This window comes from Oncorhynchus mykiss, chromosome 6 (assembly GCF_013265735.2).
Source record: "Oncorhynchus mykiss isolate Arlee chromosome 6, USDA_OmykA_1.1, whole genome shotgun sequence".
Classification (NCBI taxonomy): domain Eukaryota; kingdom Metazoa; phylum Chordata; class Actinopteri; order Salmoniformes; family Salmonidae; genus Oncorhynchus; species Oncorhynchus mykiss.
The window spans coordinates 35,306,637-35,319,154 of NC_048570.1; the positions used below are offsets into that span (position 1 = coordinate 35,306,637).

General features: G+C 44.1%; 1 protein-coding gene across 6 annotated transcripts; it reads left to right on the forward strand.

Annotated features, from left to right (window-relative positions):
- The first annotated feature begins 229 nt into the window (after positions 1–229).
- On the forward strand, positions 230–12,359 carry LOC110525846 (ankyrin repeat and LEM domain-containing protein 2). Of its 6 annotated transcripts, XM_036979979.1 has the most exons (14): positions 899–1,540; positions 1,647–1,679; positions 2,403–2,941; positions 5,562–5,756; positions 5,970–6,163; positions 6,358–6,546; positions 8,027–8,149; positions 8,253–8,316; positions 8,401–8,582; positions 8,725–8,831; positions 9,002–9,192; positions 9,395–10,271; positions 10,387–10,518; positions 10,705–11,145. In XM_036979979.1, exons 3-14 carry the CDS (start codon positions 2,419–2,421, stop codon positions 10,949–10,951), a joined length of 3,024 nt encoding a protein of 1,007 aa, XP_036835874.1. In that variant the 5' UTR covers positions 899–1,540; positions 1,647–1,679; positions 2,403–2,418; the 3' UTR covers positions 10,952–11,145. The 6 variants fall into 6 exon arrangements, with proteins under 6 accessions (XP_036835876.1, XP_021461977.2, XP_021461976.2 ...); XM_036979981.1 differs by lacking the exons at positions 899–1,540; positions 1,647–1,679 and adding an exon at positions 230–348; XM_021606302.2 differs by lacking the exons at positions 899–1,540; positions 1,647–1,679 and adding an exon at positions 255–404.
- Positions 12,360–12,518: the final 159 nt, after the last annotated feature.

Here is a 12,518-nt window from a genome sequence, read left to right on the forward strand (position 1 = left end):
GTTAATTAATTGATCCCATGCTTTTATCATTTTTTCCAAACTGGCTTTTCCATAGCTATCTTTTATATTTGGAAATACATATCCGATTTGTTAATAGGATATAGTTTATGATAGATTACAGTGGTGGCAAAAGTACCCAACTGTCATTCTTGAGTAAAAGACAACTTAATAGAAAATGACTCAAGTAAAAGTCAAAGTTCTAAGTTTAAAATATATTTAAGTATCAAAAGTAAAAATAATTTCAAATTCCTTATATTAAGCAAACCAGATGCCACCATTTTTTTTTACGGAAGCCATGGACACCCTCCAACATTGAGAAATAATTTACAAACGAAGCATGTGTGTTTTGTGAGTCCGCCAGATCAGAGGCAATAGGGATGACCAGGGATGTTCGGTTGATGAGTGTATGAATTTTACTATTTTCCTGTCCTGCTAAGCATTCAAAATGTAACGAGTACTTTTGGGAGTCAAGGAAAATGTGTGTAGTAAGAAGTACAATGTTTTCTTAAGGAATGTATTGAAGTAAAAGTAGTCAAATATAAATAGTAAAGTAGAGATACCCCCAAGAAACTACTTAAGTAACGTTAGTACTTTAAAGTATTTACTTTACACCAGTGATAGATTATGACTGGCTAGCATGGCTCACTTCAGAGTACAGGCTCAATTTCGAGCAAGCATTATGTTAGTCAAAACCTGGGTCCTTTATCATCACATTTTGAAACCGTCGTGGTGAGGACAGGAGGAGATCAAGGAGGTGTGCATGCTAACGTTGATTATGTTGTCATTTCCAATACTGTGAAATAAGTGACGTTTCCAAGTCAAAATGTACCAGTCGTTGCGTTAACAAAATATCATTGTGTATTCCAACTTGTTTATTCAATCTACAGTTGTCACAGCTAACGAGCTTGCTAATTGTTGGTTGTACAGTAACTAGCGTATGTCTGCCTATACACGGGTAGCTAGCTACCTGGTGGTGTTTTTCTGAAGGATCGAATTGATTTTAATGTTGTGGGGGTATACTTTTCTTCGACTAGCCAAAAGTTACCAATGTTATATGAGAATTGTGTTGCTGGCTAGCTAGTTTTTAGGCTAAACTTCCGGTTTAACTAGCCAGCAATTAATTGTGTTTTGCACCGGCTGAAAGTTTATTCCATTCCATTTAGATCCGCACTGCCACCCGGGCTTGAGCCAGATGCCCGGATCTGTGCGACGGCCAAGTCCGCTCACAACAAAATAGACTTAACTAAGCACGTGTAGTAATGTGAATAGGATTGTTTTTTCACATGAACATTTGCTTTTGATTAAAACGCTTTATCTGCCTTCCCAATGAAAACTATTTGAAAATCCTAACATTTATTTTATGAAAAAGAGATCTATGTTCTATGTTTTTGAATGATGACCGAGCTGCCCATATTACTGTTCGATTTGAGAAGGGCTCTCCTCCCTCCCCGTTTTTGCCCGATGAAGTGACGGGCCATAGCCGGTGTACCCCGGGACACAATAATCGAACCCCCTCACTGGCATGAGCCCTGCCTTGGAAGTGAGCATGCGTACAATGTCTTGTAAACAATGAGACGATTCCAGACCGTCTTGAGCTTTGTCTATTTCAACAGTTTATCTTTGCTGAATATTAAAATACATTTCAGATCATGAACGAAAATACATTAAGGTGATGTCTGGTAAGTAGATATGTACATGTGTCGTCTGATGTAATCAAGTCTGAGTTAAAATATATTTGTATCGGTAAAATTACCATGAAGACATGATATCAAATTGTTAATGCACGAAAGTAGACAACAGGAATGGCACTTGGGCGTGACACCATGCGATTGAATCGATTAAGATTCGAAATATTCCCACGCCTCCTCTGAAATCGGTGATGTTAAAAAATAACGAACGCAAAAGGCTTTAAAATGTGCTTTAGTCCTAGATTTTGATCAGAGCTTTCCCCCCTGTGCAAATATTTCGAATCGCTCGTTCCGTTCATTATGGCTTGCATGTTTGTGAAGCCGCTTAAAAACCAAGTGTCACGTAGGCGGGCTGCAGTGGGGTTAAGGTTTGTTTGAGGGTTTTTTCATATCCAAGAGAAATAATTTGTTCTAGGCTTTGAAACAGTTACAGCTATACCTCTTTGTCCTTTAATGGCAGAGCCGTACTTAAGGGCTGTCCTTATGGATCAGGGTGAATGGGGTGGACTTGTTATCAATAAGCTCAAAAGGGTGTTTTGTGTTTTTAATTCTTCCTTTCTTCCTAAATATGTTTAAAATCTATTTCCTATTTCCTAACCATGCAAAGATTAAGAAGTAGCCATAGGCACATTAATCATTGTATTGTATTATACTGTCAGTGTCACTATCATTACACTGCAGTTTGACTATCAAATCCCTCCCTCCCCAATGCAGGTAGCCTAGCTGAAGCATGGAGGCGGTTCTGAGAGGGCTGAGAGGGCTGAGTGCAGATGAGCTGCGAGAGGAGTTCACCAGGGCCGACCTCAAGTGCGGCCCAATCACGGCCACCACTCGCGCCATCTTCGAGAGGAAGTTGGCCCGCGTCTTGACAGAAGCCGAGGGCAGCAGCAGCGCCACAGACACGGACAGTAGCAGTAATGCCACCACCACAGGCCCAGGCAGCAGTGCAAAGGCCGCCAGTGCAGCAGGGCAGGCCAAACCGGTGCCATCATGTGCCACAACATCAACACCCACTGGCACTGACTCTCTTAAGGTTGTCAGTGATGAGGTGGATTTTGGTTACGGAATGGGGCTCAATCCCCCAGAGGAAGAGGAACTTGGCCTGACAGTAAAGTCAAGGACCCCTTGTAATATCGGTGTGGAAGACCCTGGCTCTCAGTCTAAAGCAGAGACTCCTTCAAAGACAGCACAAATGTCACCAACGTTCTTCTATGGAGTGTGTCCGTTGTGGGATGATGTCTTGGCTACAAATGGTAAGACACAAATTGTTGACTTAACTTTTACATTTGTATTTTAAAGCATAATTGAGAAATAATTAATTTCAATTAGAATATTTGACATTTTGGCCTCCTTTTAGACGCCTTATTATTTCATCTGTATATGCTACAAAGCAAACTGTCATACAGTACATTCTGAAAGTATTCAGACCCCTTGACTATTCCCACATTTTGTTATGTTAGTCTTCTAAAATGGAATACATTGTTCCCCCCCCACCCCCACCCCCCCTCAATCTACTCACCTTTGGCAGTGATTACAGCTTCAAGTCTTCTTGAGTATGATGCTACAAGCTTGGCACACCTGTATTTGGGGAATTTCTCTCCTTCTCTGCAGATTATCTCAAGCTCTGTCAGGTTGGATGGGGAGAGTCGCTGCACAGCTATTTTCAGGTCTCTCCAGAGATGTTAGATCGGGTTCAAGTATGCTCTGGTTGGGCCACTCAAGGACATTGAGACTTGTCCTGAAGCCACGGCTGCGTTGTCTTGGCTGTGTGCTTAGGTTCGTTGTCCTGTTGGAAGGTGAACCTTCTCCCCAGTCTGAGGTCCTGAGCACTCTGGAGCAGGCTTTCATCAATGCTCTCTCTCTCTGTTCATCTTTCCCTCAATCCTGACCAGTCTCCCAGTCTATACCACTGAAAAACATCCCCACAGCATGATGCTGCCACCACCGTGCTTCACCATAGGGATGGTGCCAGGTTTCCTCCAAACGTGACGCTTGGCATTCAGGCCAAAGAGTTCAATCTTGGTTTCATCAGACCAGACAATCTTGTTTCTCATGGTCAGTCCTTTCAGGTGCCTTTTTGGCAAACTCCAAGTGGGCTGTCATATGCCTTTTTACTGAGGAGTAGCTACTCTACCATAAATGCCTGATTGGTGTATTGCTGCAGAGATCGCTGTCTGCCTGGAAGGTTCTCCACAGAGGAACTCTAGAACTCTGTCAGTGACCATCAGGTTCTTGTCACCTCCCTGACCAAGGCCCCTCTCCCCCGATTGCTCAGTTTGGCCAGGCGGCCAGCTCTAGGAAGAGCCTTGGTGGTTCCAAACTTCTTCCATTTAAGAATGATGAAGGCCACTGTGTTCTTGGGGACCTACGATGCTGCAGACATTTTTTTGGTACCCTTCCACAGATCTGTGCCTCGACACAATCTGGTCTCGGCGTTCTATGGACAATTCCTTCGACCTCACTGCATGGTTTTTGGTCTGACGTGCACTGTCAACTGTGGGACCTTTATATAGACCGGTGTGTGCCTTTCCAAATCATGTCCAATCAATTGAATTTACCACAGGTTGACTCCAATCAAACATCTCAAGGAGGATCAATGGAAACAGGATCCACCTGAGCTCAATTTCGAGTCTCATAGCAAAGGGTCTGAATACTTATGTAAATAAGATCTGTTTTTTTATTTGTAATAAATTTGCTCTACAGAAATTCTGGTCTTGGAGAGCAGAACACTTTTGTTTTTGTTTCTACCTGGTAGTTACTTGTGCTCACCTGGTGTCCCAGGTCTGAATTATTCCCTGATTAGGAGAGAATGAAACCCAGAAGTGTTTCAGCCCACCAGGATGGGAATTGGGCAGCCCTGCTACAGAATCCAATGGCGGCAAGCTTTACACCACTCCAGCCAACGCTTGGCATTGTGCATGGAGTTTTTAGGCTTGTATATGGCTCCTCGGTCATGGAAACCCATTTCAGGAAGCTCCCGGCGAACAGTTCTTGTGCTGATGTTGCTTCCAGAGGCAGTTCATAATAACAGTACTTACAGTTGACCGGGGCAGCTCTAGCAGGGCAGACATTTGACGAACTGACTAGTTGGAAAGGTGGTATCCTATGACAGTGCTACGTTGAAAGTCACTGAGCACTTCAGTAAGGCCAATGTTTGTCTATGGAGATCGCATGGTTATGTGCTCTATTTTCTACACCTGTCAACAACCGGTGTGGCTGAAATAGCCAAATCCACTCATTTGAAGGGGCGCCCACATACCTTTGTATATATAGGGAATATGTCATATATTTGTAAGCATAATTATTATGCTTTAAGATTCAAATGTATGTCAACAATCCTTCCTCCAAAGGACCTATGAATAACATTTTGTGGGGGGGAAAGCATGTATATTTTTTGTTAAAAAAAATTGGGAGGAATCACCCAAACCTGCAATTTACTTTGGCCTGTTAATCATTCAAAAGTTTATGTAATTATTTATTTTCACACAGAAATGCAAAGGTAGAGAACTGTTGGCAGGCTAGCTATGTTGATCCAAGAATGAAGTTGACCCCGCATGCTGTCACCACAGTCAATGTCCAATTCAAACATTTTATGTTGTCCATGACATCATGCTGTTCAGGAGTTATTTTTGTTTTGACTTGAAGTCAGTGGTTGAGACGCATAGAACATCTGTCAACTTATATGGCATTCTGGATCAGCATGGCGACTACAATTTTTAGCAGTAGTAAGACTTTGAGCTGCTTTGCTTGTGATGGCATAATATCTGACCATGATCTGTTCTATATCCAATTCTGGAATGATTCTATTTGTAGGTAGAGATCCAGAACGATCCAAACATACATTTCAATGTTAATTTGTTCTTTCTGGTTCAGAGAGGTCCCATGTGTATGGAGATAAGAAGGAGGCTCTTCAGGCTGTGAAGATGATGAAAGGAGCTCGCTTTAAAGCCTTCTCCAATCGAGAGGATGCTGAGAAATTTGCCAAAGGGATCAGTGACTACTACCCCTCTCCCAGTAAATTTGCCCCCTGTGTCTCCCCTGTCGTACCAGGCCTGGTCTTCTGCAAGGGTGAGTGTTGGGCTGAGGACAATTATTCTCTCCTCACAAAAAAAGACATTAGCTCAGTACTTATTTGTACATTCCTAGACAGATACACAAAGTCAGTGCTTTTCAAGGGTATTTGGATAGCGTTTCATTTCTTGGACACACGTCCATGTTTGAAACAAGAGTAAGCTGTTTATCGCATTCCGCTGTCTCCATGTCTCGGGTCTGTCGCACTAGACAACGTCCCTGTCGTGGAGGTAGACGCCATCAACAGGGAGAGGGCCAACAGCTTCAAAAGCCCTCGCTGCCAGGACCTGACAGCCAAACTGAGGAAAGCTGTGGAGAAGGGGGATGTGGTGGCCTTCAGTGAGCTGGTCTGGAGTAACCCACGCTATCTCATCGGCTCTGGAGACAACCCCACCGTAGTGCAGGCGAGTCAGGGTGGAACAATAATCTTTAGTGGATGTGCGCCACCTTTAATATAGCCTATACTACTGCACCAGATTAATATACTGTAATGATATATGTGGTGTGGATGAAATCAATCGTGTTTTTTTTTAGTTAGCAGAATAATTCATCCTAAAAGTTCTCCACACACTAAGTTCATTCCTCCGTGTGTTCCCAGGAGGGATGCAGGTACAACGTGATGCACGTGGCAGCCAAGGAGAACGAGCCAGGGATCGCCCAGCTTCTGCTGGAGACGCTGGAGAACCCGGACTTCATGAGGCTCATGTACCCTGATGACCTGGAGGCCATGATGCAGAAACGCATCCGCTACATCGTGGACCTTTACCTCAACACTCCAGACAAAGCTGTGAGTCTCCTTACGATACCGCTCTCTCCAGCAGTGTAGTGGTTGCCATGAAGAAGTGGGTATTCTGAAATTGTGTCTTTAAAAAAGAGACGTTATAAACGGTCCTCCCGTGAAGGACTGCGTGAAAATGTTATTGACTGTGACATACCCACTGAATCCCATATTGGTCTTTCATAGTCAGGCCAATCCAAGCTGTACTGTGCAAGTAGGCTAATAGTAGTCCTACTATTGAAACAGATAAATGAGGCTGTCAACCGGGTCAGAAATTCACAGGTTTCTGATATTCCCCCTTTTTTTTCGAGATTTCCGCTCTCAATGTCATACTTTTTTAAATAGTCCAGAACGATGCTTAAACCACATCAGGAGACCACTTTTGAGGTCTGCGAAAAATCTTAAGACATTTTTTGTGTGTGTGTGTGTGGTAAGGCCTACCCTAAGGCCTAAGGTCTTCCCTTGCTTCAAAGTAGCCTAACCAATATTCCACCATAGTTTTTATAAAATAATAATTTCTTATGTGCTCTTCTGTTCTATTGGTTTTCAAATGAACTTTCTTTCATTGTCTAGCAGCCAAAGGCATTATCCTAGTCAAATTAGCTACCCGTGACACAGTAGTTTCATTTCTTTCATTGTCTAGCAGCCAAAGGCATTATCCTAGTCGAATTAGCTACCCGTGACACAGTAGTTTCATTTCTTTCATTGTCTAGCAGCCAAAGGCATTATCCTAGTCAAATTAGCAACCCGTGATACAGTAGTTTCATTTCTTTCATTGTCTAGCAGCCAAAGGCATTATCCTAGTCAAATTAGCAACCTGTTAGACAGTAGTTTCATTTCTTTCATTGTCTAGCAGCCAAAGGCATTATCCTAGTCAAATTAGCTACCCGTAAGACAGTAGTTTCATCTTTTAGATCTCCCCTCTTTCCTAACCTCTTAACGGATATATCCGTCTCTGTCCATGAAACCGCTAGAATGTGCGGTGTCGCATTTTAGACTGGTGTTTTCTCGCAAATTGCAGGTTGGAACATTTGCTCGTAGGCCTCCCGCCGTGTGCACATTGCTACGCTTAAAATGTGAATAAATAATAGTTTGCTAACATTTTTAAGCGAAACATTCTGATCTGTTCCATCAACCTTATTAATTAGTATGGCGTATACACAGCGTTGGGAAAAATAAGTTAGTATATGCAAAGGCCACTTAAAGAAAGTGGATATACCTGCGTATACCATCCACTACACCTTTGGCTCTCTCCATATGTATATTGCCTGCTGCCTTGTAGGTCTAACTGTAGGTTTAACACTGAATAAGCAGGCCGTTTGTGCAGATAAAATAGTTGTAAAAAATCGACAAATGATGTAAACTCTATGAAACAACTTTTTGAGTGCATGGCTATTGCCTGCTGTATGTTTAGGTTGAACTGTAACCGACTTGTGTGTTTTGGATTGAAGTGCCTCTGTATGTGTGTAACTTTGGTTGTCTGTCCCAGGGGTTTGAGACACCACTCCACTTTGCCTGTAAGTTCGGGTGTCCAGAAGTGGTGAATGTCCTGTGTTCACATCCTGATACAGATAAAAACTGCAAAAACAAGTACGACCAGAAGCCATCTGATGTGAGTTGCTCCAGAAATATAGATTTTTAACAACTAGCTACCGACTGCTGATTGGTCCACATGACTACTTGATTTTCATGAAATTCTTCTGTTTCCCTGACAGGTTATTTGTGAAAGAAAAAACAAAACCCAAGAGGTGAAACAGAAGATATGTGACTATTTGGAAGGTAAGTTCACTGCCTCCCAATCACACGACTTACCTTTTCCTATACTTCCCTATTTACCCAATAACACCTTCTCTTCTGTCACAGATCGCTGTTATATACGCCTACTGAGGGCCATAGACAATTCATCCCAGCCTGTCATTGATGCTCCCTGGTCACCTGAGCCATCAGAAAGTCTTCCTCGTTCGCTGGCTCCCAGGCTCACACGAAGTCCCATGGATCCGGTGATGGCAGTCAGGGCATTCGCTGGCCCACTCAGCCCATCTAAGGTCATTATCGCATTATCTCCTTTCACCTCACACTCGTTTTCTCTTATTTTCACACGTCATTTCTTTCTTTTCTATTTTCATGTGGGAAGCTGTTGTCGAAACGCAGGACGTATGTGACTTCTAATTGGTGTCTTCCTTGCAGGCAGATGAGTTCCGTCGGGTGTGGAAGACGCCCCCCCGAGACAGGGCAGGGTACTTCCAGCACATCCTGAAGTCTGACCCTGACCGTGGAGCAGAGAGAGTGGGCAGGTACGTCTGGAAGTCCAAAAGTTCAACAACGATGTTCTACTGTGTCTCCGTTACTTTACCAGTTCAGTCACTTTGACATTTGAATGTCTTAGAAAAAGGAAGAATACATTTTTACACCCACTACAATGTACGCACGCTTCTCCAACAGTAGTGTATGTTTTCCCTCACAGAGACCTTGCCAGGGAGTTGGGCCACCCCTGGGCTGAGTACTGGGACTTCCTGGATAGTTTCACAGACCTGTCGTCTGCAGACGGCCTCCGTAAGCTGGAGGAGTACCTCAACAAGAAGGACTTCAGTCAGCGTGCACACGAAGAGGCAGGGGAGAACGTCATCAGCAACCGCTTCAGAACCCCTTCCCCAGGTAATGTTACCCTCACCAGTTGCTCTTGATAAACTCTATAGCTGTGGCATTGAATTCCAATGATCAAGTTTGAGAAAGGAGAGAGATGAGATGCCGCCATCAGTCTTGAATTGGTGTTACTGTACTATTTTAGACTGGCCAGTAAATGTATTTCTTGTAGCTTAACATAAACATTTTGTCCCCTCCTCTCTGCCATTCACAGGGAAGCCCAAGAAGTTCTGCAACTCCATCTCGGTGGGGGCCTTCCTGGACGAGGGTGATGACGTCAGTCTGGAGGAGATAAAGAACCGTCAGAATGCGGCGCTCACCAACTTCTCCTCAGCGTGTTCTAAGGACAGTCTGGCGGGCGCTGTGGGTGGGCTGGCCCTCCATGAGTTCCACATCCTGCCCGTGTCCCACCACGGCGCCGATGACCTCATCGAGACAGCTGCCGAGCGAGACCTTCTGTGCTCCTCCGTGTCAGAGAGCCTCCTCTCGCCCGTCTGCAACAACGGCCTTTGTCCCTCCACGGGGGCAGAGAGGACTCACAACGGGGACAAGGGGTCCCCCCGCACCTCCTCGTCCCCCTCCCACCTGCTGTCGCCCATCTCCAACCTGATGGTGGAGTTTGAGAGGATGTCCCTGCAGGATGGGCTGGACAGCCTTACCAGGGAGCGGAGGAGTAGCGGGGGAAACAGGGAGGGACTCTCCCGGGGCGAACTGGCAGCTGGGGTGGGCCGCCTCACGCTGGGGGGTAACAGCAACGAGGACTATTTGTTTGAGAGGGGCTGTAGCTTGGAACCTGGGGACAGGGAGAGGCGTGTGAGGGAGGGAGAGGTGGAAGACCGGGCCAGTGGTGGAAGCGGCAGCTCAGAGGAGTACTTTACGGCTGAGGAGAGCTTGGAGGCTCTGGGCCAGAGGACTAGCGGGCCAGGGACGGTGTCGGGGCGCACGCTCTGCTCCAGATCTAAGTCGTGGGATCACGGGGGGAGGGATCTGAGCAGCTCCGGATCATCCAGCTCCTATACATCCCTGGACAACTCCCATGAGTTCCTAGCACGGACCCCACCTCGCTTCAGAAGGGGACTTTTCATTGAAGGGCAAGTGATGGGGATTACAGTGACGGTTCTGAGGTTTTTAGTTAAGGACATTAGCAAGCAACAGAAATTACATTTGTCAACACTTTCAACTTGTCTCTCTCGTTTTGTCTTTCAGGGATTCGCCAACTAAGTTGGACAGAGAGGTCCTGTCCGCAATAGAAGTCATAGACATTGACCCCTCAAAGTTCCCCAGCATTCAGAAATGGAAAAGTACAATGCAAACATACACCTCTTCAGACATGCAAAGGTTGGTTTGACGATTCTTCACAGCAACAAACAAAAAAAAAATGCCCAAAAGGAACAGTTGTCATTGCCTGCAAGTTCTCTTGTAAATATGGAAACACATTGACAAGTGCTTAAAATGTCAGTTGCTATCGTATGGAAGTAATAAACACAGACTGTAATTATGTCTTTGTTTCTGTTTGTCTTTCAGCTGGCCCAGCCCCGTGGCGGTAAAAAGCAGCGCCAGGGTACATCGGGCCTCTCCCCTCACACATGGCTCTCCTGTCAGCAGCCTTTTGTCCCCTGCCGGTGGCCGCTTCAGTCCAGCCCGGCACACAGGCTCTCCAGACTTCACCAGCACCAGCCGCTACAGCCCTGCACACGCCAGCTACACCCAGCGCATCCGTCTCAGGCACATCAACGACACCCCCCCCCTCCCTCCAGGCCAGAAACGATAGGCTACAACTCTGCCACCACGGTGGTTAAATATGCCAGAGCTGAAAATCACATACCTAACAAAATATGCACAAGTGTCTTGAAGATTTGTATTAGTGATGTATGGTAATACTATATATAGCATACATGAGATTCTCAGTATGTTGGGTTGTGACATACTCACTTTTTTTTAAAGAAACAGGTTTCCTTCAGTTTGTACTACATACTGTATGAGTGTTGAATAGACATTAATTTTATTCATAGTGTGAAATACCTGTGTCATAGCTCAGTCTACTTTGAATACAGCTGCACTCCCCAAAAGATTGAGTAGATGTTTGTTAAACCTCAGAATATAATCCTCGATAGGATTCACTAACTGAAAATGTGTTTTTAAAAAGTAAAAAAACAAACAATTGTAGAGTTATTTTTGGTATGTCAGTAAGTAGCACAAAACCAACTTTTTATTGTGTGTATTAAACCAACTGCCAGTGATTTTTGTTTCTTCTCAGTTCGGGAATTGCCTTAATTGTCAGAAACGGTGGACCAGTCAGTCCCCAATCAGATTTAGGCACATCCTGTCCAGTTTGATCAAAATTGATGCATCCTGACACACAACAGCATAGCAACCGCCATCCTACTGGAGGTGGCACAACAAATGGCTGCAATGCAGACATGGGGAAAATGATCATACGAGTTTTTCCATGCTTTTATTTTGTTAATAAATTGAAATGTTTTCATTTTCCAGGTACCAATGTTTCTTTGTGCATCCTGGTCATTTCTGTGTTGTCTTGATATTTTACTTCTCTAACGACTGTCAGTCTTACACAAAACCTGAAAGCTTAACTTCTTGAAAGCTTGGCTTTTCTAAATGTGTCCCGAAAAATACCAAGTTGTACAAAACAGATGACTGTAGAGTGCAACAAAGACATGTTTACTAATGTATAATCAATGGCTGACTGAATATGTATGTGCAAGAACCTGCAATAGCCAAACTCTAGGAAGATTGCTATCACCGTTAAAATAGTCAATGTACAAACTGCTGTAAAATGTATGGTTTTCCAGCAAAGCTAATCTAGAGGTCAACAGCTGTCAATTCAATAGAAATCACCCTTACTATATTGTCAGTCTGGGTCAGTATGAGACGTGAGTAATATTGAATGTGAATTTAAATCTTGATCAAAGGCACAAACTTTCATGGAGAGGATTGTATTGTCTGTCGTACTTGTACTTACAGGTGATAGATTAGATTCTGTTTTATGAACGTGGTGTTCTGTAAATTGCACCTAAATACGTAAACATGCTTATTGTGCTTGGGCATTCTGTGCTTTATTTTAAAGGCATAAAGTTTACCTTTATTGCAAATATTCCCCTCTTCTGTATGTCCAGATCTTCTCATTTGCGTTCGACTAATAAATACAAGTTTCCTCACCTTTGAATTGTCATTTGAGCACTTTCTAACATTGTTACTGCCTGAAATGGTGGTGGCACTCTTGTCCTCTAACAAATGACATTGTGTAATTTTCAAGCTTTGTAGTGCCAACACTAAGGTTCATTGGATTTGCTGTTAAGTCTTGAGACAATGTCTCAGCT